The sequence below is a fragment of the Nomascus leucogenys genome, chromosome 22a, assembly GCF_006542625.1.
Source record: "Nomascus leucogenys isolate Asia chromosome 22a, Asia_NLE_v1, whole genome shotgun sequence".
Taxonomy (NCBI): domain Eukaryota; kingdom Metazoa; phylum Chordata; class Mammalia; order Primates; family Hylobatidae; genus Nomascus; species Nomascus leucogenys.
Window position 1 is genome coordinate 54,721,635 of NC_044402.1, and position 19,948 is coordinate 54,741,582.

The 19,948-nt window shown below is 57.6% G+C and overlaps 1 protein-coding gene across 1 annotated transcript in view; it reads left to right on the forward strand.

Moving 5' to 3' along the window:
* ITPR3 (inositol 1,4,5-trisphosphate receptor type 3) overlaps window positions 1–19,948 on the forward strand; it is a 75,243-nt gene that overhangs the window by 45,489 nt on the left and 9,806 nt on the right. The window contains exons 15-43 of the mRNA XM_030802735.1: window positions 246–407; window positions 899–1,071; window positions 1,635–1,754; window positions 2,093–2,275; window positions 3,435–3,686; window positions 3,781–3,925; window positions 4,253–4,394; window positions 5,118–5,317; window positions 6,663–6,792; window positions 7,280–7,337; window positions 8,774–8,939; window positions 9,858–10,022; window positions 10,126–10,200; window positions 10,614–10,739; window positions 11,475–11,597; window positions 11,693–11,893; window positions 12,945–13,196; window positions 13,355–13,480; window positions 13,581–13,706; window positions 15,552–15,672; window positions 16,236–16,426; window positions 17,049–17,197; window positions 17,385–17,493; window positions 17,626–17,716; window positions 17,802–17,971; window positions 18,369–18,543; window positions 18,653–18,837; window positions 19,063–19,263; window positions 19,420–19,530. Coding sequence (XP_030658595.1) covers window positions 246–407; window positions 899–1,071; window positions 1,635–1,754; window positions 2,093–2,275; window positions 3,435–3,686; window positions 3,781–3,925; window positions 4,253–4,394; window positions 5,118–5,317; window positions 6,663–6,792; window positions 7,280–7,337; window positions 8,774–8,939; window positions 9,858–10,022; window positions 10,126–10,200; window positions 10,614–10,739; window positions 11,475–11,597; window positions 11,693–11,893; window positions 12,945–13,196; window positions 13,355–13,480; window positions 13,581–13,706; window positions 15,552–15,672; window positions 16,236–16,426; window positions 17,049–17,197; window positions 17,385–17,493; window positions 17,626–17,716; window positions 17,802–17,971; window positions 18,369–18,543; window positions 18,653–18,837; window positions 19,063–19,263; window positions 19,420–19,530 — 4,428 coding nt within the window. The remainder of the gene's footprint in view (window positions 1–245; window positions 408–898; window positions 1,072–1,634; window positions 1,755–2,092; window positions 2,276–3,434; window positions 3,687–3,780; window positions 3,926–4,252; window positions 4,395–5,117; window positions 5,318–6,662; window positions 6,793–7,279; window positions 7,338–8,773; window positions 8,940–9,857; window positions 10,023–10,125; window positions 10,201–10,613; window positions 10,740–11,474; window positions 11,598–11,692; window positions 11,894–12,944; window positions 13,197–13,354; window positions 13,481–13,580; window positions 13,707–15,551; window positions 15,673–16,235; window positions 16,427–17,048; window positions 17,198–17,384; window positions 17,494–17,625; window positions 17,717–17,801; window positions 17,972–18,368; window positions 18,544–18,652; window positions 18,838–19,062; window positions 19,264–19,419; window positions 19,531–19,948) is intronic.

Below are 19,948 nucleotides of genomic sequence, written 5' to 3' on the forward strand. Positions count from 1 at the left end.
CGCATCTGGGAGGGATAGGCTGGGGTCAGCTTTGGGATTCCAACAAGGAGTAGGGAGAGCTGGGGCTGGAATTGGGGCTGAGGATGGCTGGGCTGGGGTTGTGGTCCAGCTTAGAATCAGCTTGAAGCTGATGTCCGGGCTGGCTTTAGGGCAGAGTCAGTTGGGGCTCAGGGATGACTCCTGGGATGACTTAGGGGTGCAGACGGGTGTTGGGGAATCAGTCCTCACCCTCTGTGTTCCCCCAGATCTTTGGCATTCTGAAGGCCCCGTTCCGTGAGAAGGGGGGTGAAGGTCCCCTGGTGCGGCTGGAGGAGCTGTCAGACCAGAAGAACGCCCCCTACCAGCACATGTTCCGCCTGTGCTACCGCGTGCTGCGGCATTCCCAGGAGGACTACCGCAAGAACCAGGTGCGCCGCTGCCCCGCTGGCCCACTCGCTGGCTACACGTTCCTTCCTCAGCAAGCAATTTCCTCAGGTGCATGTACTGTGCCAGGCACTGTTTTGGGGCCTGGGGTCCGGTAGGGCACCAGACAGCAGGGCCAGGTTCATGGGAATGGGACCTGGCCCGGTGCTCACAAGGGCCTTGCACTGGGTTAGACGCTCTGCTGCTGAGCAAGGGTCTTGCTCTTTCATTCTGCGCTGGGCCCTAGAAGTTATGTAGCCAATCCTTCCACACGAACAAGGTCCCTGCCCTCGTGGAGGTTTCGCTTTGGTGGGAAACAGCCCACAAGCTAAATAGCTATGTAATCTAAGCCACTCTTCTGCTTCCTTTCCTGGACCTCCTCCTTTCTAGGGTATTGGGTCCTTACCTCGGGGTTTGGGGGCAGCGTTCCAGAGCAGAGCTGGGCCCTGTGGCCCGCCTGTGACTCTCTGTGACCCCCAGCCTGTCTGCCCCCCAGGAGCACATCGCCAAGCAGTTTGGGATGATGCAGTCCCAGATTGGCTACGACATCCTGGCCGAGGACACCATCACCGCCCTGCTGCACAACAACCGCAAGCTCCTCGAAAAGCACATCACCAAGACCGAGGTGGAGACCTTCGTCAGCCTTGTGCGCAAGAACCGGGAGCCCAGGTGGGTCCGAACCCCCTCCCCGGCTGGTGCCTGCCCCTCCCTCCTCCCTTGCCTGGGTAGAAAGTCTGCTGGTTGTGAGAATACTGAACTATTCCTGCACCTGTTGGTAACTGCCACCCCGAATAGCACTGGGTGGCTCAGCACTGGGAGGCCCTAGCCTCCCTGGCCCTTCTCTGGGATCCCCCCAAATTTGGCCCACTCTAGCAACAATGGGAATGACTCCTCGTACCACTAGAGGCCCCCAAGACCTTCTCCAGTGACAAAGTCAGAACCTGTATTGAACCAGGTGTTAAATATTTTGAATGTCATGTCGGCCCTTGCGCCTCCTCACCCTGTCCGCCTGAACCCCCATCTAGCCTTCCCGGACCCCAGGGTGATGCCCTGGGGCTTTCCCTCGCTGGGGAGCTGGGAGTCCATCCCACCCATCTCTAAGCCTTGGGAGGGAGCCAGTTCCAGGGTGGCGGTGCTGCCAGCTGGGGAAGGGGAAGGGGAAGGGTGGACTCTGTCCTTAGAGGGACCAGCCTCTGAGACCCTCTCCCCACTGCTGGCTGTCACCACCCCAGGTTCCTGGACTACCTCTCTGACCTGTGTGTGTCCAACCACATCGCCATCCCCGTCACCCAGGAGCTCATCTGCAAATGTGTGCTGGACCCCAAGAACAGTGACATTCTCATCCGGACCGAGTGAGCCGTGTGCCCCCTGCCCGCACTTGGGCTCCACGCTGCTGACCCCCAGCTGCCTTAGAGCTTAGGCCCTGTCTGGGTTCAGGCTGGAACTGGCACCCTTGCTCTCTGCAGCTGTGAACTCTGTGCCTGTTATGTGCCCTGCTGTGTGCCTGGCACTGTGGGGGAGTGGGGAAGGGGCACAGAAAAGAATGAGCCATGGACCCTGCCCTTGAGATGCATATGGTCTCTCTGGGTCCCGTGGTGGCTGGCACCGTGCGGCCGGGTGTGCTTAGGGAGGGGTCCAGGCGTAGCGCCCTGGACCTGGCTCCCTGTGACAGGTTGCTGGTGGTCTGCAGGCTTCGGCCCGTGAAGGAGATGGCCCAGTCCCACGAGTACCTGAGCATCGAGTACTCAGACGAGGAAGTGTGGCTCACGTGGACTGACAAGAATAACGAGCATCATGAGAAGAGTGTGAGGCAGCTGGCCCAGGAGGCGCGAGCCGGCAACGCCCATGATGAGAATGTGCTCAGCTACTACAGGTGCCCCGCCCCAGCTCCTCCCCTCCCTCTTCCTGTGCCTTTGGGCCTTCTCAGTAGGCCGTCAGCCAATCCCTGCTGAGGATGAGCTCTGACAGCCTCAGGTGGGGCTCCTGCCTCCTCGGAAGCGGAGTCCCTGCTGTCACTCCCCTGCCATGCAGTCTCATTCCAGGAAGGCTGAGTGAAGAGGACTGTGTGCCCCGAATAGCACTGGGTAGCTCGGCACAGGAACCAGGCTTCAAAGAAACCCAGACTGTTTCCAAACATGTATATTATTAAAATAATCTCACCAAATTAGCTGGCCATGGTGGCACACACCTGTAGTCCCAGCTACTTGGCAGGCTGAGGCATGGGAATCGCTTGAACCTGGGAGGCAGAAGTTGCAGTGAGCCAAGATCACACTACGGCACTCCAGCCTGGGTTACAGAGAAAGACTCTGTCTCAAAAATAATAATAATAATAATAATCTCTTTAGACGCCCTTCTTACAATGCTTGCCATGTAGCGGGCACTTTTTTAAGCACTTGTCCTGATCCCTCATTTGAGCCACATGACAACCCTTCTTGTAGCTACTACAGTTACTCCTGTTGTAAAGCTGGGGAAACAGTGGCACAGAGAGGTAAAGGAACTTGCCCAAGGTTACACAGCCATCAGTAGTGAGCCAAGGCCCACACCCAGGCTATCTGGCTCCAGAGCCCCCAGGAAGTCATGTCTGTGAGGAGGAGGCAGAGGGCCTGGTATTGCCAGGGCAGCACAGAGCTTCCTACGTTCCTCATGTTTGTATCCCCTCTATCGCGCCCCTTTCACCACCTACCCACCTGCCCCTCCTCTCTCTCCCATCTTGCCCTCACCCTCCCTGGCCAAGGCTGGCTCTTCTCACCTCACTGCTCTCCCCTATCTCCCACCCTTTCCCTCACCTTTCAGACGTCCCTCTTCCCATAAAGACCTGTCCTGGCTGAGCCTTAGCCAGGAGGGGGAGAATTGCAAGTACTCGTTATCACAGACAGGTTTTCTGTTCACCTTTCTAACTCAGAATTGCAGCTGGTGCATCTTTAACCTAATCCCTTTGCCACTTTACTGAGTCTTCACCAAGTCCAGTGCCCAGTGCCAGCAGCCCTCTGGTTGCCATCTGCCGTGTCCTCACGGTCCTCCCTGTCCTGCAGGTACCAGCTGAAGCTCTTTGCCCGCATGTGCTTGGACCGCCAGTACTTGGCCATCGATGAGATCTCCCAGCAGCTGGGCGTGGACCTGATTTTCCTGTGCATGGCAGACGAGATGCTGCCCTTTGACCTGCGCGCCTCCTTCTGCCACCTGATGCTGCACGTGCATGTGGACCGTGACCCCCAGGAGCTGGTCACACCGGTCAAGTTTGCCCGTCTCTGGACTGAGATCCCCACAGCCATCACCATCAAAGAGTAAGAGGGGTAGAGGCAGGGTGGGCGGGGCAGGGGCGGAGGCTGGGGTGGGTGTATCTCAGGGACCTTCATGCCTCATGGCCTCCACCCTCAGCTATGATTCCAACCTCAACGCATCCCGAGATGACAAGAAGAACAAGTTTGCCAACACCATGGAGTTCGTGGAGGACTACCTCAACAATGTGGTCAGCGAGGCCGTGCCCTTTGCCAATGAGGAGAAGAACAAGCTCACTTTTGAGGTGGCTGGGGGAGTGCCCAGGGGCTGAGGGTCCGTGGGGCTCTGGTTGGCCCCACACTGGCCTCAGTCTGCACCCAGGAGTCGGCTGTGGGATCCATGACCCCGCTTCCTTCTGTGTCCCCAGCCAGTGCAGGGGGACCGCATAGAAGGCTGGGATTCTCCAAGAGGCAGGCTCCCGTTCCAATGCCTGGGAAAGGGCTGCCTGTCCCTGCTCCGCTCTCCCTCCTGGGAACCCCGCCCTCATGACGCCCCTTTCGCCCTAGTTTCCCCGGCCCCGCCCCTGCGCGCTGTCCCCTCCCACCTCACCTCGGCCACGCCCCCTTCGCAGGTGGTCAGCCTGGCGCACAATCTCATCTACTTCGGCTTCTACAGCTTCAGCGAGCTGCTGCGGCTCACTCGCACACTGCTGGGCATCATCGACTGTGTGCAGGGGCCCCCGGCCATGCTGCAGGCCTATGAGGACCCCGGCGGTGAGGCCTTTGCCCGGCTCGGGCCACCCTGGCGGTCCTCATCCTCCTCCTAGCACAGGAAGTTCCCTCAGATCAACACCTTCCCCAGCCCGGCATTCCCCCCACCCAACCTGGCTCTGCCTCAAGGGGATATCTGGGGCCCAAGCCCCTCCCACCTCAGCGGGACCAGAGGGGTCCCTGCCCGGACTCCCTGGAGACCCCGGGTCTGTGGGAGTTGCCTTCCAACCCTGCTTGGTCTTGAGGGGAGATAGTGAGAGAGGAGCGAGACAGCTCTGTCATCGTGTGTGTGAGGAGGAGGGAGGCACAGCCTGTCTGAGGGTTGAGCGGCAGCCCTGCCCTCCCAGACACTCCCAGGCTGCATAAACTCATCTAAACAAAAGGTGCCTAGAGCCTGGCACTGGTTTTCGGGGCTGTCCTCCCGGCAGTGTCCTCTCAGTCCCCAGGCTGTGTAGCTGCTCTCATGGTTTCCTACAGACAATTCTCAGTCATCTCCCCACACAGCTCACCTTTGCCCTGACACCTCCTTCTTTTCCCAGATTTGCTTAAAGCTCATGTCCTCCAGGAAGCCTTCCTGGGTTAGCCCTGTCCCTTCCTTAGCAAGGCTTTGCCCTGCAGCTGACATAAACAGATTATGCATCCTCTGCCTCCCTCATCAGACCAGGGACCCCTGCTGTACACCCTCTACAACCTCCTTGGCAACCTCCTCTGCTCCCCGCTCCACAGGCAAGAATGTGCGGCGGTCCATCCAGGGCGTGGGGCACATGATGTCCACCATGGTGCTGAGCCGCAAGCAGTCCGTCTTCAGTGCCCCAAGCCTGTCTGCTGGGGCCAGTGCTGCTGAGCCGCTGGACAGAAGCAAATTTGAGGAGAATGAGGACATTGTGGTGATGGAGACCAAGCTGAAGATCCTGGAAATCCTTCAGGTGCCTGGGCCAGGACCGTGTGGGAGGTGTTGGGTATAGGGAGAGGGTAGTGGGGCAGGTACAGGGAGGCTGGGCAGGGTGAACCCCTTCAGATCTCAGTATTTAGTACTGGAAGTCTCCATCATGACTGGCTGTCAGGCTCAGCGGTTCCCACAGTGTGGTTCTTGGGCCAGCCTCACCTGGGAGCTTGTTAGAAGTTCAGATTCTTGGTTGGGCGCAGTGACTCACGCCTATAATCCCAGCACTTTGGGAGGCCAAGGTGGGAGGATTGCTTGAGCTCAAAGAGTTCAAGACCTGCCTGGGTGAGACCCCGTCTCTATTTAAAAAATAGTAATAATGATAAATAAAAAGAAAAACAGAAATGCACATTCTCCGGCCCCACCCTAGACCTACTGAGTCAGGAATGCTGGAGAGGGGCCCTGTGGGCTGTGTTGTGACAAACCCTCCAGGTGATTCTGAGGTGCACTGAACTCTAATTCAATTCTCCCATTTTACAGATGGGGGAAGTAAAAGCGGGGAGGGGACTTTCCGAAGGTCACAGGGATTTTGAAGCAGAGCTAGAGATTTAAGAACCTATTTCTTGGCAAGGTGGACGCAGTCATCCCTGTTCTGGTCTCATCTGAGACTCCCCAGCCACACCCCAGGAAGGGGCTCATCCCCGAGGCGGGATGAGGGTGCTTGCTTTTGCCTTGCTGTCACCAGAGGGCAGGAACGGTAGTGCAGTGACCTCCATGGGGGACCTCTGGCGGTCAGAGTGGAGGGAGCTTCTGACTCATTCTGAGGGCTGGGCCTTCCATGTCTGCATCCTGGGGCTTGGCCAAAGGCTCAGTGCCCCATGAGGCTGTGTGACTCACCCATGTCTGCAAGCCCTGCATCCTCACGTCTGCCCCTCAGCAGCCTCTCCTCCTCCCTCACAGGCCTCAGTTTCTCCTCCCATGAGTATCTAGGGTCTGTTTGGCTGAGCAGGATAGGAGGACAAGAGTCAGTTTTTGGACCTGGGGGCTTCATTCCCCTTCCTGTCAGTGTCTAGCCTGGGAAAGGGGACTGAGTGGGCCGGGCACAGGGGTGCTCACTGCCTCATGCTGAGAGGAGGCCCCCGTCCTCCATCACTGGGGCAGGAGCTGGGGAGAGGGCATCCTGGGCCTAGGGAGAGGGGTCTTGGTTTTTTTGCTGTGACATCCTGGAGCATCCCAAATGACTATGCTGAGGACCCCACTGCCCCAAGTGCTAGAGCCTATTTGGGGGCCCCCTGCCCCCCATAAAGTAGGAAGGGCCTTCTGACCTCAGATTAGTCCTCACCCCATCCTCACCTGACCCCTTCCCCGTTCTTTCCCCTCTTCTCCAGTTCATCCTCAATGTCCGCCTGGATTACCGCATCTCCTACCTGCTGTCTGTCTTCAAGAAGGAGTTTGTGGAAGTGTTTCCCATGCAGGACAGCGGGGCTGATGGCACAGCCCCTGCCTTCGACTCTACAAGTGAGTCCCTGCCCTGCCTTCAGGCTGAGGCTGTGCGACTCCCCCAGGGATACGCAGCAGTGGGGTGGAGCCAGCTCCTCAGCCCTGCTCCTTTTTCTAGTCTGCAAAGGCCTTTTCTTTCCATTGTCTCATTTAATTGCCTCAGTGAGGTGGAAGGGCAGGGATCCTTCCCTTCATTTTCCAAATGGGGAAACTGAGGCTCACAGAAGAGCAGGGACTTGCTCAAGGTGACAGCCAGTCAGAGGCTGAGCCAGACCGGGACCTGGTCTTCTGACTCCTAGCCTGGATCTCTGCCCACTTTGTACTGCCCTGCAGGGGAGTAGAGGGCTGTGGCTCCTCCCCTACTTGGTTCCTTCCCAGAAAGGGGCCGGCAGAGCAGCTGCTGTGCAGCCAGTTCAGGGAAGAGGGTGGTTTGAGTGTCTCCCTGTGCTTCCCTCTTTCCTGGGCTGGGCCTACAACCTGCTTCCATCTGCCCCTCTCCCCACAGCTGCCAACATGAACCTGGATCGCATCGGGGAGCAGGCGGAGGCCATGTTTGGAGTGGGGTGAGGCCAGGGTTGAGTTGCAGCGGTGTGTGGGGGTGGGAGGCTTGACACCCCTTCTTGGGCTGGTCTGGGTTCCTGGACTGGGGGCTGGCCCTTCCTCTCTGCCATTCCCTCTGCAGACCCTCACCGGGCTTTGTGCTCAGCCCCTCCCCTGCCTCCCCAGTCCCAGAGATCTGGGGGGCCCTTTGGTTCCCAGTCATCCCGCCATTCTTCCACCCCTACTCAGGGCAGGTGTGCCTCTCTTGTGCAGTGGGCTTGAGTCAGGTAGCTGGATAGCTGGAACAGCGTCCCCAGTCCCACAGCAGGGAGGAAGTGTGGGGACGTGCATCCCATCCACCCGAAGCCCTGAGGGGCTGGAGGCAGAGGCTCACTGGGGGCTCTTAGCATCTTGGGGCCAGGCTTGTGCCTGGGTCTAGCAGGGCTTATGGACTGCTTTTCAGAATGGTGATTGTAAACTCATAAAATAAAGCACATAACAAGACAAAGGGAACCAATGGCTTGGAGCGACAGTTATCAAAATATTGGAGAAAACAAATTAGTAGTGACAGTTATATATGTGCCTCTTTACTAACACGTTAAGTAGCGAGCCGCACCGACGGGTATAATTAGTACCATTACTTCAAGGCAGCGACGAATATAAACGATATTTGGTGATTTCTCTTAACAACTCTGAGGTGATGTGAAAACATCTGTTATATTTATTGGTGACAGACTTACAGGTGCCACAAATATTTCCTCATTGAAGGAAATGCTGTATTTTGGTTAGAGGTTGGGAAAAATAAAGATGTAACATTTTCTCCATCTCTGTTCATGGGCCCAGCTTCTATCCATGAATCCCCCGCATGGTGGCAGTGGGATCTGTGTTAAGAGTCCTTGCTTCTGGCTGGGTGTGGTCACTCATGCCTGTAATCCCAGCACTTTGGGAGGCCGAGATGGGCAGATCACTTGAGGTCAGGAGTTCGAGACCAGCCTGGCCAGCATGGTGAAACCCTGTCTCTACTAAAAATACAAAAATTAGCCGGGTATGTTGGCACACACTGGTAATCCCAGCTACTCAGGAGGCTGAAACAGGAGAATCATTTGAATCCGGCAGGTGGAGGTTGCAGTGAGCCAAGATCATGCCACTGGCTGCATTCCATCCTGGGTGACAGAGCAAGACTCTGTCTCAAAAAAAAAAAAAAAAAAAGAGTCCTTGCTTCAGTTGCTTAATCAAGGGGAGTCCCGAGAGATCCCAAGAGACATGGGTCACTCCGGGGATTCAGGGGAGTGGCTGTTAAACTGCTGAGAAAGTGTCAATATTTTAAACACATTTAGACTGGCCCTGCATCTGCTAATTGGGTGGCGGAGAGTGTGCTTGTGCCAGGGCCCCTTACCCGCCACGGACAGCAGGAAGCGTGCCAGTCTCACCCGTGCGCCCTGCACCCTTGTGCCCGCAGGAAGACGAGCAGCATGCTGGAGGTGGACGACGAGGGCGGCCGCATGTTCTTGCGTGTGCTCATCCACCTCACCATGCACGACTATGCGCCGCTGGTCTCGGGTGCCCTGCAGCTGCTCTTCAAGCACTTCAGCCAGCGCCAGGAGGCCATGCACACCTTCAAGCAGGTGACAGGACTACCTGGCCCTGGCCCTGGCCCTGAGCATGAGGCCTGCACTGGGCACGGGGGGACAGTAAACGATGATTAAGGAGCTCACAGTTCAGGGGGTAACTTGGGATGCCCATTTGGGGTTTTCAGCCTTGCTGAGCTCCTAGGTGAAGACTGAGTCTCCTGGCCTGGCTCAGTGCCTGCCATTTCTTATGATGTGGACAGCACTTTACAGTTTGCAAACTCTATTATATGCACCTATGCTAAATGCTTCGAATCATGCCTAGCATGCAGACAACCCTCACTGACGTGACTGGCATTTGCTATTGTGATGTCACGCAGTCCCGACCATCCCTGTGAAATATCAATACCAGTCGGTTTTGGCCTTTAAAAAAATAAGTGCCTGCCATGTACCAGGCACTGAGCACTGGACTTGCATTATTGCATGGCATTCTCACAGCAGTCCTGACAGTGAGGTTACTACTATCCCTCCATTTCCAGAGCGGGGAGAAATCCAGGCCCAGGGAGCTTTTCTCCATTGCCCACTGACCCAGAGCGAGGATGATGGCAGTTAGACAAAGGCCTGGGTCATTCAGGGTTCAGGGCTGCCAATATGTTTTGCCCTGCCTGTTTGGGGTCTCAGTGGATAAGTGACAGACCACAGCCACGTGTGACAATAGTCAGTGAGTAACTGAAGCCAGGTTATGTGGCAGCTCAGGGCAGGCAGTGCAGGGAGGCCTGTGGCCATCAGGGAAGGCTTCCTGGAGGTGGTGGGCTTCTGGCAGAGCCAGAAACATTGAGTGGGAATTGGCTCGGTGGAGAGGGACAGGTGGTGGTCTACAGGAGGGGAACCCTCGAGCAGGGAAGGTGCTGGAGGTCTCTAAGTGGCATGGACCTGGAGCCCATCTCACCAGCCAGGCCCATCCTCCATCTTCAGGTTCAGCTGCTGATCTCAGCACAGGATGTGGAGAACTACAAGGTGATCAAGTCGGAGCTGGACCGGCTGCGGACCATGGTGGAGAAGTCAGAGCTATGGGTGGACAAGAAGGGCAGCAGCAAGGGCGAGGAGGTGGAGGCAGGCGCCGCCAAGGACAAGAAGGAGGTAAGTGGGGCTCCAGGGGGCCAGGGCAGGGCTCCAGGGGGCCAGGGCAGGCCTCCCTGTGAGGGCTGGGCCTGGCTGACCTCCATCCTCTCTCTGCTTTCAGCGTCCCACGGACGAGGAGGGCTTTCTGCACCCACCAGGGGAGAAAAGCAGTGAAAACTACCAGATCGTCAAGGGCGTGAGTGGCCAAGGTCCTCGGGGTAGGGCTCTGCAGCCCCAGTGGTCCTGGGGGCTCCCGCTGGCCCGGCCACCTGTGCCTCTCCTTCTGTTGGCCACTGGCCCTCACAATAGACATCTTCCAGCCTTTGCTGCACATTAAAAACAGCCCTGCCAAGGTCCAGATGGAATTATTTTAAAGCTGAAGGAATTCCATGAAATTCCATTTCACAGTCATATTGTTCTATTTACTTTTATGGGTGGAATTGGTTTTTTTAGTGCTTCCCTGGCCTGTTGCGAGGGTCTGATTCAGCACCCGTGACCTCCTTCCCCCTTCCTGTCCCGGGTGCCAGCTGGAGCTTGGCTGTGGTGGGCTGGGCAGAGGGCAGCCTGAGAAGTAGGGAAGGGGCTCTGGCTCACCCACCTCCCCTGCAGATCCTGGAAAGGCTGAACAAGATGTGCGGGGTCGGGGAGCAAATGAGGAAGAAGCAGCAACGGCTGCTGAAGAACATGGATGCCCACAAGGTCATGCTGGACCTGCTGCAGATCCCCTACGACAAGGTGGCTCTGACTTCTGACCTCTGACTCCCCAGGGTGGCTTCCTCCTGAACCCTGACCTCTCCCAGCCTCGCCTGGCCTCTTACACTTCCCTGTTTGTTTGCAGGCACACCTTGACCCCTGAACCCTGTCTTAGTATCGGTTCAACCTTTGACCCTCTACCCCTCATCCTAATCCCCTTTGACCTTGATTTAACCCCAGCCTCATGTTAATTCTTGACCTTGACTCCCTTTTCTTCCCGCTCTCTAGCCTAACCCTGATAATCTCAGCTTCCTTACCTTGACCCATGTTGACCCTAACTGAACCCAACCTCTCCTTGACCCGTGAACATCAATGCTGGCCTTGTCCTGACCCCTGGTTTTGATTCCTCATCCTGACATCTTATGCTGACCTGTCCCCAGGCCCACCCTGGCTCCTGACTCCAATCTTAGTCTCATCTCCCCTTTTGACCCTCAGCCCCTTGCCATGACTGATCTTGATTTCAGTATGTCCCAGGCCTCACCGTGACGCTGACCGTGACCCTGTCACCTTGCCCCAACTCCAGCCTCATCTCGGCCATTGAGCTCCCACCCCTCACACATTTCCATCCTGACCTGGGGGCCCCACTTTCCCTTTACGCTGGCCTCTTCACGGTCCCAGTCCCAAGCCCGACCCACCCCTGCTCCTGTCAGAGCTCAGCTGGGGCCTTGCCTCCCTCCTTGGTGGGCCCAACACCCTCTCCCTGCCTCCTGTGCCCAGGGTGATGCCAAGATGATGGAGATCCTGCGCTACACGCACCAGTTCTTGCAGAAGTTCTGTGCAGGGAACCCCGGCAACCAGGCCCTGCTGCACAAGCACCTGCACCTCTTCCTCACGCCGGGGGTGAGGGTGCAGGGCTGGGAGCACCTGGACGAGGCAGGGGATGGGGGGTGGGGACGGGGCCCAGATCTCTTTCTGACAGATGCCCCCCACTGCAGCTCCTGGAGGCAGAGACCATGCAGCACATCTTCCTGAACAACTATCAGCTCTGCTCCGAGATCAGCGAGCCTGTGTTGCAGCACTTCGTGCACCTGCTGGCCACGCACGGGCGCCATGTGCAGTACCTGGACTTCCTGCACACCGTCATCAAGGCCGAGGGCAAGTACGTCAAGAAGTGCCAGGACATGATCATGACTGAGGTGAGGGCAGGGCTGAGGGGTGCTCAGGCGTCTTGGGGTGGGGGACCGGAGCGGAGGCTTGGCGGGAAGGCCACAGAGTTAGAGAAGTCAGACAGTGGATCACAAAAGGAACACTCAGCTGCTGACCACAGAGGGGTCGCAGAGGGAGAAGTGAGGCTGCAGATGTGGTAGAACTCAGCCTGTGGGCCTGATAGAACTCAAGCAGGGTCCCAGTAGCATCAGGCACCTAGCAGAACTCAGACAATAGGCCAGAAAGAAATCAAGCATGCATTCCTTCACTTGTCACTCATCATTGTTTATTTAAAATCAGGAAGCACCTGCTACATGCCACAGACTGTACATGCATGGGGGACATCAGCTGAGTGTCAGCTCCTGGGGGGCACGGGCAGGGACCCTGTCCTTTGTGGGCATCGTCAGGGCCCCGGTGTGTGGCGCATAGTAGGTTCTCAACAGACACCTGTTGAGTGAAGGCACAAAGGATAAAGGGCTGAGTCTAAATCTGGAACAGATGTGGTCTCTGCCCCTGAGCATCTGACAGTGTAGGCGGCAGGGGGAGAAAGGAGCAAACACTGAAGGGAGATTAGGACATCATAAACAAGACATGATGTGCTGGAACTGCTGTGCAGTGTTAATTATTAATTTCTATTACTATATTACTGCGAATAATGCAGTCGCTGGCACGAGAGGGATGCAGTGTGTGCTCAGCGAGGAGGGTTTAAGTAACTGCTGCGGGAGCACAGGGGAGGGAGGGGGTGAGCAGGGTGGGATTAGCGAGGCTTCCTGGAGGAAGCTGCCTCTGAGATGACCCCTATGGGGACTTCTTTCCAGTGGGGAGAAGTGGGGACTTTCTGGGTCCTGGGGTCAATATCTCTGCGGGCAGAGGGCCTGAGACATCAGCTGGGGAACCCCCAAATCCCAGCCAGGGGAGGGTTTTCCTGATTTCAGGTAAGGGCTGTGGTCAAAGTCCCAGTTTCTCCCTGGTAAGCAACGGAGAGGGGAGCCCAGGGCTTGCTGGACCGAGAGTGTGACACATGCCCCCTCCCGCCCGCAGCTGACCAATGCAGGTGACGATGTGGTCGTGTTCTACAATGATAAGGCATCGCTGGCCCACCTGCTGGACATGATGAAGGCCGCCCGCGACGGCGTGGAGGACCACAGCCCCCTCATGTACCACATTTCCCTGGTGGACCTGCTGGCCGCCTGTGCTGAGGGCAAAAATGTCTATACTGAGATCAAGTGCACCTCCCTGCTGCCGCTGGAGGACGTGGTGTCTGTGGTGACGCATGAGGACTGCATCACCGAGGTGGGGATCGGGGGACTGGGCAAGACACAGGAAGAGTGGGTGAAGCAAAGCCAGGGAAGTGGGCAGGAACCGGGAGGCCAGGGGACAGGAGCAATGTGGCAGGGAGAGCCTGGCCAGGTGGCCCTGTTTGCCCCCCTGACCTCCCGCCCGCTGCCCAGGTGAAAATGGCCTATGTGAACTTCGTGAACCACTGCTACGTGGACACGGAGGTGGAGATGAAGGAGATCTACACCAGCAACCACATCTGGACGCTCTTTGAGAACTTCACCCTGGACATGGCTCGGGTCTGTCCCCGTGAGGGGTGTGGGCGAAGCCCCCCAGGAGGGGTGGGAGTGGAGGGGCCCCATGTGAGGAGCCCCCAGCCATCCCTCTCTCCTGCCTCAGGTCTGCAGCAAGCGTGAGAAGCGCGTGGCTGACCCCACCCTGGAGAAGTACGTGCTGAGCGTCGTGCTGGACACCATCAACGCCTTCTTCAGCTCCCCATTCTCCGAGAACAGCACTTCCCTGCAGGTGAGCTTCTCCTCTCCCCCCACCCCTGGGCCGACTTGCCTAGCTTTTGTGAAGGGAAGGGGGGAAATAAGAATACTTATTTATATTTGCTTATACTACAGAAAGATGTAACAAAAGGATACGTAAGTGTATTGGTTATCTTTTTTTTTTTTTGAGATGGAGTTTCACTCTGTGGCCTAGGCCGGAGTGCAGTGGCACAATCTCTGCTCACTGCAAGCTCTGCCTCCTGGGTTCACACCATTCACCTGCGTCAGCTTCCCGAGTAGCTGGGACTACAGGTGTCTGCCACCACGCCCAGCTAATTTTTGTATTTTTAGTATAAACAGGGTTTCACCGTGTTAGCCAGGATGGTCTCGATCTCCTGACCTCATGATCTGCCCGCCTTGGCCTCCCAGTGTTGGGATTACAGGCGTGAGCCACCGCGCCCAGCCTAAGTGTATTAGTTATCTATACCGTGTTAACAAATTATCCCCAAACCTAGCAGTTAAAACAACAAGCATTCGCTATCTCAGTTTCTGTGGGCCAGAATGACAGTGGGAATGGTACCATCCAGAAGGAACTCCTAAGTCCAGTGGGTGTGGCGGATCCCAGAGTGGCAGCACTTACTCACCAAAGATAAGGTAGACGTGCCATCCATGGGATGGTACAGCCAAAGCAGGGATCACGACAGTCTCCCTGGCAGAGATCCTTCGTGCTGGCTAGTTGATCACAGTGATCTTAGAACTGAAATAGGCAGGCAGCCCTCTGAAGGCCTAAGCAGAAGGGCTCCAGGCCAGTGTACAGAAGCCCGATTTGAATCTCGAAAGATTCAAATCTCTGGCTCCTCGGTCAATCCCCAGATTCCCAGACTCGAGCCAGTGCTCAGCCCAGAGCCCCCTGAATGAAAGCGAGCCAGGTTCCCTTAAGGAGGGGCCTTGCTACATGACCAAAATCAAAGAAACACTGGAAGGATACAAAAGAAACCAACAAAAGGGGCTACCTAGGGGCATAGGGTCTGGGGTGGGGTGGGATAGTGCTTCTAAGACTGGGGGGAGAAATGCTGAGTCCCGCCTTCCCAGGAAGGGTGGTGTATTTTGACACACATTGTTTGGGCCCTGGGATCCCACTGGGATGATGGAACTCTGGTAATTGGTATCAGCTTTCCCCATCCTTGATCAGCTCCAGGGCAATGAGGGTGATGGGGGAGAGACTTCTCAAAGTGTTATTATTTTTTTTTTTTTGAGATGGACTCTCACTCTGTGTCCCAGGCTAGAGTGCAGTAGCACAACCTTGGCTCACTTGCAACCCCTGCCTCCCAGGTTCAAGCAATTCTCCAGCCTCAGCCTCCCGAGTAGCTGGGATTATAGGCGCCCACCACCACGCCTGGCTAATTTTTGTATTTTTAGTAAAGACAGGGTTTCACCATGTTGGCCAGGCTGGTCTCGAACTCCTGACCTCAAGTCATCCGCCCACCTTGGCCTCCCAAAGTGCTGACATTACAGGTGTGAGCCACTGCGCCCGGACTCAAAGTGTTATCTTTTAAATAACCTTTTGGTTTTTGAACCATGTAAATCCATCACCTTTTTATGACATTAATTTTTTTAAACATTTTTTAAAAGGGTCAGCAACATGGCTATGAGCCCACGGCCTTGGGGAGTTACAGGGCTGCCATGTGCAGTTGGGCAGGTCACACACTGCTGAAGGGAATACAAGTACCTTTTTCCAACTGGCACAGAGGCACATGGTGGCTAGTGAAGGCTCCGTCTCTCCACCCGTGCCCATTCTGATTGGGCCCTGGTTCCTGGACCTGGGGTTGCCCAGGGTGGGGGCCTGGGCTGCAGCAGCGGGCTCTGTGACTTCTTGCAGACACACCAGACGATTGTGGTGCAGCTGCTGCAGTCCACCACACGCCTCCTCGAGTGTCCGTGGCTACAGCAGCAGCACAAGGGCTCCGTGGAGGCCTGCATCCGGACCCTCGCCATGGTGGGTGAGTGTGCCGGGGCACTGGCCAGCTCCAAGCCACTCCTCCTGCCGCTCGCAGTGGGGACGCCTGCCTTCCTAATAAACACTTTATCCCTAAGCTCGCCCATCTCCTGCTCCCAGGTGGTTGTCAGTAAGTTCTTCTTGGCGTCTGCCTCATCCTGACAATTGAGAGAAGCTGTTTTCTCTTGTGGGTCAGTTCCCCAGAGAAGGATGCTCGCCGACATTCTCCAGCTAGAGTTTTTTATGGGTATTTGCAGATGGGCTCAGGCAGGAGGGAGGCCTGTGGATTGTTAGGGACAGTTGGGGAAGAGGAGAGGACAGGTGAGAGAGAGGAAGGGGAAGTCAGGGTAGAGCCAGGGGGGAATCAAAGAGGCAGAAACTCCTTTTACCCAACAAGGGGAAGAAAGCCTCTCAGTCCCTCAAGCATAGGCCAGGGTGGGGGGGCTCTGTCCCCAGACCCTTGGTCTAGTTCGCTCTGTCTCCTGGTGTGGCACCCCTGAGTCTGGCCTCTGGCTGGTTGAACTGCCCCCGCACCAGCACTCCAGCACCCCCTCCCTTCCCACCCAGCCAAGGGCCGGGCCATCTTGTTGCCCATGGACCTGGACGCCCACATCAGCTCGATGCTCAGCAGTGGAGCCAGCTGTGCAGCTGCCGCCCAGCGGAACGCCTCCAGCTACAAGGCAACCACGCGGGCCTTCCCCCGCGTCACCCCCACCGCCAACCAGTGGGACTACAAGAACATCATTGAGAAGCTGCAGGTGGGTGTGGGGCTGCCTGGCATCTGCCTTGGGAGCTGCTTGGTTGACTCAGCAGCTCCCCTACTTTGGAGGGGCAAGTTCTTGGGGAGTGTTTCTTCCTGTCCTGCCCACACTTCCAGGAAGGGGCTGGTTGGCTTCTCTACACTCTGGGGCTGCTAAGGGCCGGCCCAGCAGCAGGGGACTGGGGAGCCTCCTTCCAGAGGAAGCCTGGAGAACCCAGGGGCCTGCTAGTGGGGTTGGAGCTCATGAGGGGATTGGGACCACCCCTCACTCCTACAGTGCCCTCCTGTCTATGCAGCACATTTCTGTGCCCTATCTTGTTGGCCTGTAGAGGGGGTGTGGTGGATTATTTTCCCCACGTGGCAGGAGACTGAGGCTCAGAGAGGGTAAGGGGTTTGCCCAACGTCACACAGAGCTGGGAGAGAAGCCAGGCCTTGCAGCTCCCAGCCAGGGCTCTGAGCAGGCAGGCATCACACTGTGTTCAGGGTGTCTCTGTGGGTGTGGGCCCCTCAGACAGAGGCAGGGCAATCTGTGGGGCTGTTTGGCGTTTGGGTCGGGGGAATGGCAGTCACACCCAGGTCATTTCTTGGGCCTGGCAATGACCCTGCCCTGCCCACCCCAGGACATCATCACAGCCCTAGAGGAGCGGCTGAAGCCCCTGGTACAGGCTGAGCTGTCCGTGCTGGTGGATGTCCTGCACTGGCCTGAGCTGCTCTTCCTGGAGGGCAGTGAGGCCTACCAGCGCTGCGAGAGTGGGGGCTTCCTGTCCAAGTGAGCAAGACACTGGGGCGTGGGGGCAGCAGGGGTGCAGCGGCGGGCGACAGGGAAGGGCCCGGTGGGGACTAGACAGGCTCACAGGGTCAGAGGGCCTGGGGGTGTTCCTGCCTGGGATGGGTGGGGAAGTAGCTGGAGGCAGGCAGTGTGGGGCTGCCCTGAGCTGCCTCCTTGGCTGGCCCAGGCTGATCCAGCACACCAAGGACCTCATGGAGTCGGAGGAGAAGCTGTGCATCAAGGTGCTGCGGACCCTGCAGCAGATGCTGCTCAAGAAGACCAAGTACGGGGACCGGGTGAGTGCGCCGGTGGGGCAAGTGCTGGGTGGGCCGGTCAGGAGTGCCCAGGGGCTCAGGGTCAAGCCCGTCAGGCCAGTGGTCAGTGGTGGGCTGTACCCACAATGGGGCCTCACTCCCATCCTCCCCCAGGGCAACCAGCTGCGCAAGATGCTGCTGCAAAACTACCTCCAGAACCGGAAGTCCACCTCGCGGGGGGACCTTCCCGACCCCATGGGCACTGGTCAGTATCGCCTTCGCCTGCCCCCGGGCCCTCCCTTCCACTCTCCTGTCGCACCAGCTCTCCCTCAACCGAGTCCCCGCTCCAGGCCTGGACCCAGACTGGTCAGCAATCGCGGCCACCCAGTGCCGGCTGGACAAGGAGGGGGCCACCAAGTTGGTCTGCGACCTCATCACCAGCACCAAGAACGAGAAGATCTTCCAGGAGAGCATCGGCCTGGCCATCCGCCTGCTGGATGGTGGCAACACAGAGATCCAGGTGTGGGGGGCCTGGGGCCTGGACATGCCCTCCTTTGCCTCCCTCCCTTTTTGGAGGAGGTGGGCCTTGAGTTGGGCACTGAAGGCCGAGGAGGGTGTGAAAGAGGAGAGGCCTGGGCAGTGGCTGAGAGGTGAGAAGGGTGGGTGTGATGGGGGCAGGATGGTGAGGAGACGGGCTCAGGCCTGGCTGGGGCAGAGGGGTATGCGGGGGTGATGAAAGGACCATGTGACACAGGAGCAGACATCGGGCATGGCGCCACCCACGGGTGGCCATGGATGCTAGCCGCCAGCACCCAGGCCTGCAGCCAGGCCCCAGCAGTGTGGTGTGCCTGCCCCACGCCCTGAGTAGGAGCAGGGCCCAGTGCTGAGGCTGCTCCGTGGCCACTGTCCACCTCCAGAAATCCTTCCACAACCTGATGATGAGTGACAAGAAGTCAGAGCGCTTCTTCAAGGTGCTGCACGACCGCATGAAGCGGGCCCAGCAGGAGACCAAGTCCACGGTGGCAGTCAACATGAATGACCTGGGCAGCCAGCCACATGAGGACCGCGAGCCAGTCGACCCCACCACCAAAGGTCAGGGATCTGAGGCAGAGGCACGGCATGACGGGGCTCCCAGGATAAGATGTGCAGGGGGGTGGCCAAGGGGGTGGGCAGCTCCAAGCTCACCAGGTCTCGCCCACAGGCCGCTTGGCCTCCTTCTCGATACCTGGCTCCTCATCCCGCTACTCGCTGGGCCCCAGCCTGCACCGGGGACACGAGGTGAGCGAACGTGTGCAGAGCAACGAGATGGGCACATCCGTGCTCATCATGCAGCCCATCCTGCGCTTTCTGCAGCTGTTGTGCGAGAACCACAACCGGGACCTGCAGGTGAGCGCCTCGCCACACACCTGCCCCTTCCCCCGCCGGCCAGCCGGCATGCAGACCAGGCACTGTGGCCGGTGTCCCTCTATGGCATATGTGCCCTTGCCTGGGCACTGCTGCTTTGTGGCCAGTGGTTCCCCTACTCCTGCAGCACACAAGATCATGCTCCCCAGGCCAGCCTCCCTCTCCGTGCTGCAGCTGTGCTGTGCCCAACCCTTCTGTGCCCCGCAGAACTTCCTGCGCTGTCAGAACAACAAAACCAACTACAACTTGGTGTGCGAGACGCTGCAGTTCCTGGACATCATGTGCGGCAGCACCACGGGTGGCCTGGGGCTGCTGGGGCTCTACATCAATGAGGACAATGTGGGCCTCGTCATCCAGACCTTGGAGACCCTCACTGAGTACTGCCAGGGTCCCTGCCATGAGAACCAGGTGAGCTGTCCTGGTGGCACAAGTGGCAGCCAGGGTGGCAGTGTGGATGTGCGGGTAGATGGAGCCAGCTGGGGCAGGGAAGAGAGGCTGAGGTCTCTGGAGCTGCCACAATTCTGAGAGGGCCTGGGCCCTGTGTCCCCCACTGCCTCCTGCCAGACCTGCATTGTGACTCACGAGTCCAATGGCATAGATATCATCACTGCACTGATCCTCAATGACATCAGCCCCCTGTGCAAGTACCGCATGGATCTGGTGCTGCAGCTCAAGGTGGGGCCCAGTGGCAGGTGTATGAGTGCTGGGTGTGCATGTGATGTGCATGCATGTATGTGTGACTTGTGTGTCAAGTGTGCATAGTGGTGTGTAAGGTGTGGGTGTTAGCATTGTGTGTGTGATGGGGCATCATCTGGATGCACAAGTGTGTGGTGTGTGCAGGGTGTGTGTGTAATATACACGTTTATATGTACATGAGTGCACGTGTGAGCAAGCATGCTGGAACATACACTCACTCTGGATGCAAATATGTTCTGGTTTAGCTGAGGACTTGCTATGTGTGTGTCTGCTGTCTGGGGAGCTGAGTGTTTGCCACAGTGGGGGTGAAGGCAAGCCTATGGGTGGGCTGGCTGTGCAGGATGCTTCTCATTAAGCCGGGGGAGGGAGGATGGGAAGGTCATGGCACCTGACCTTT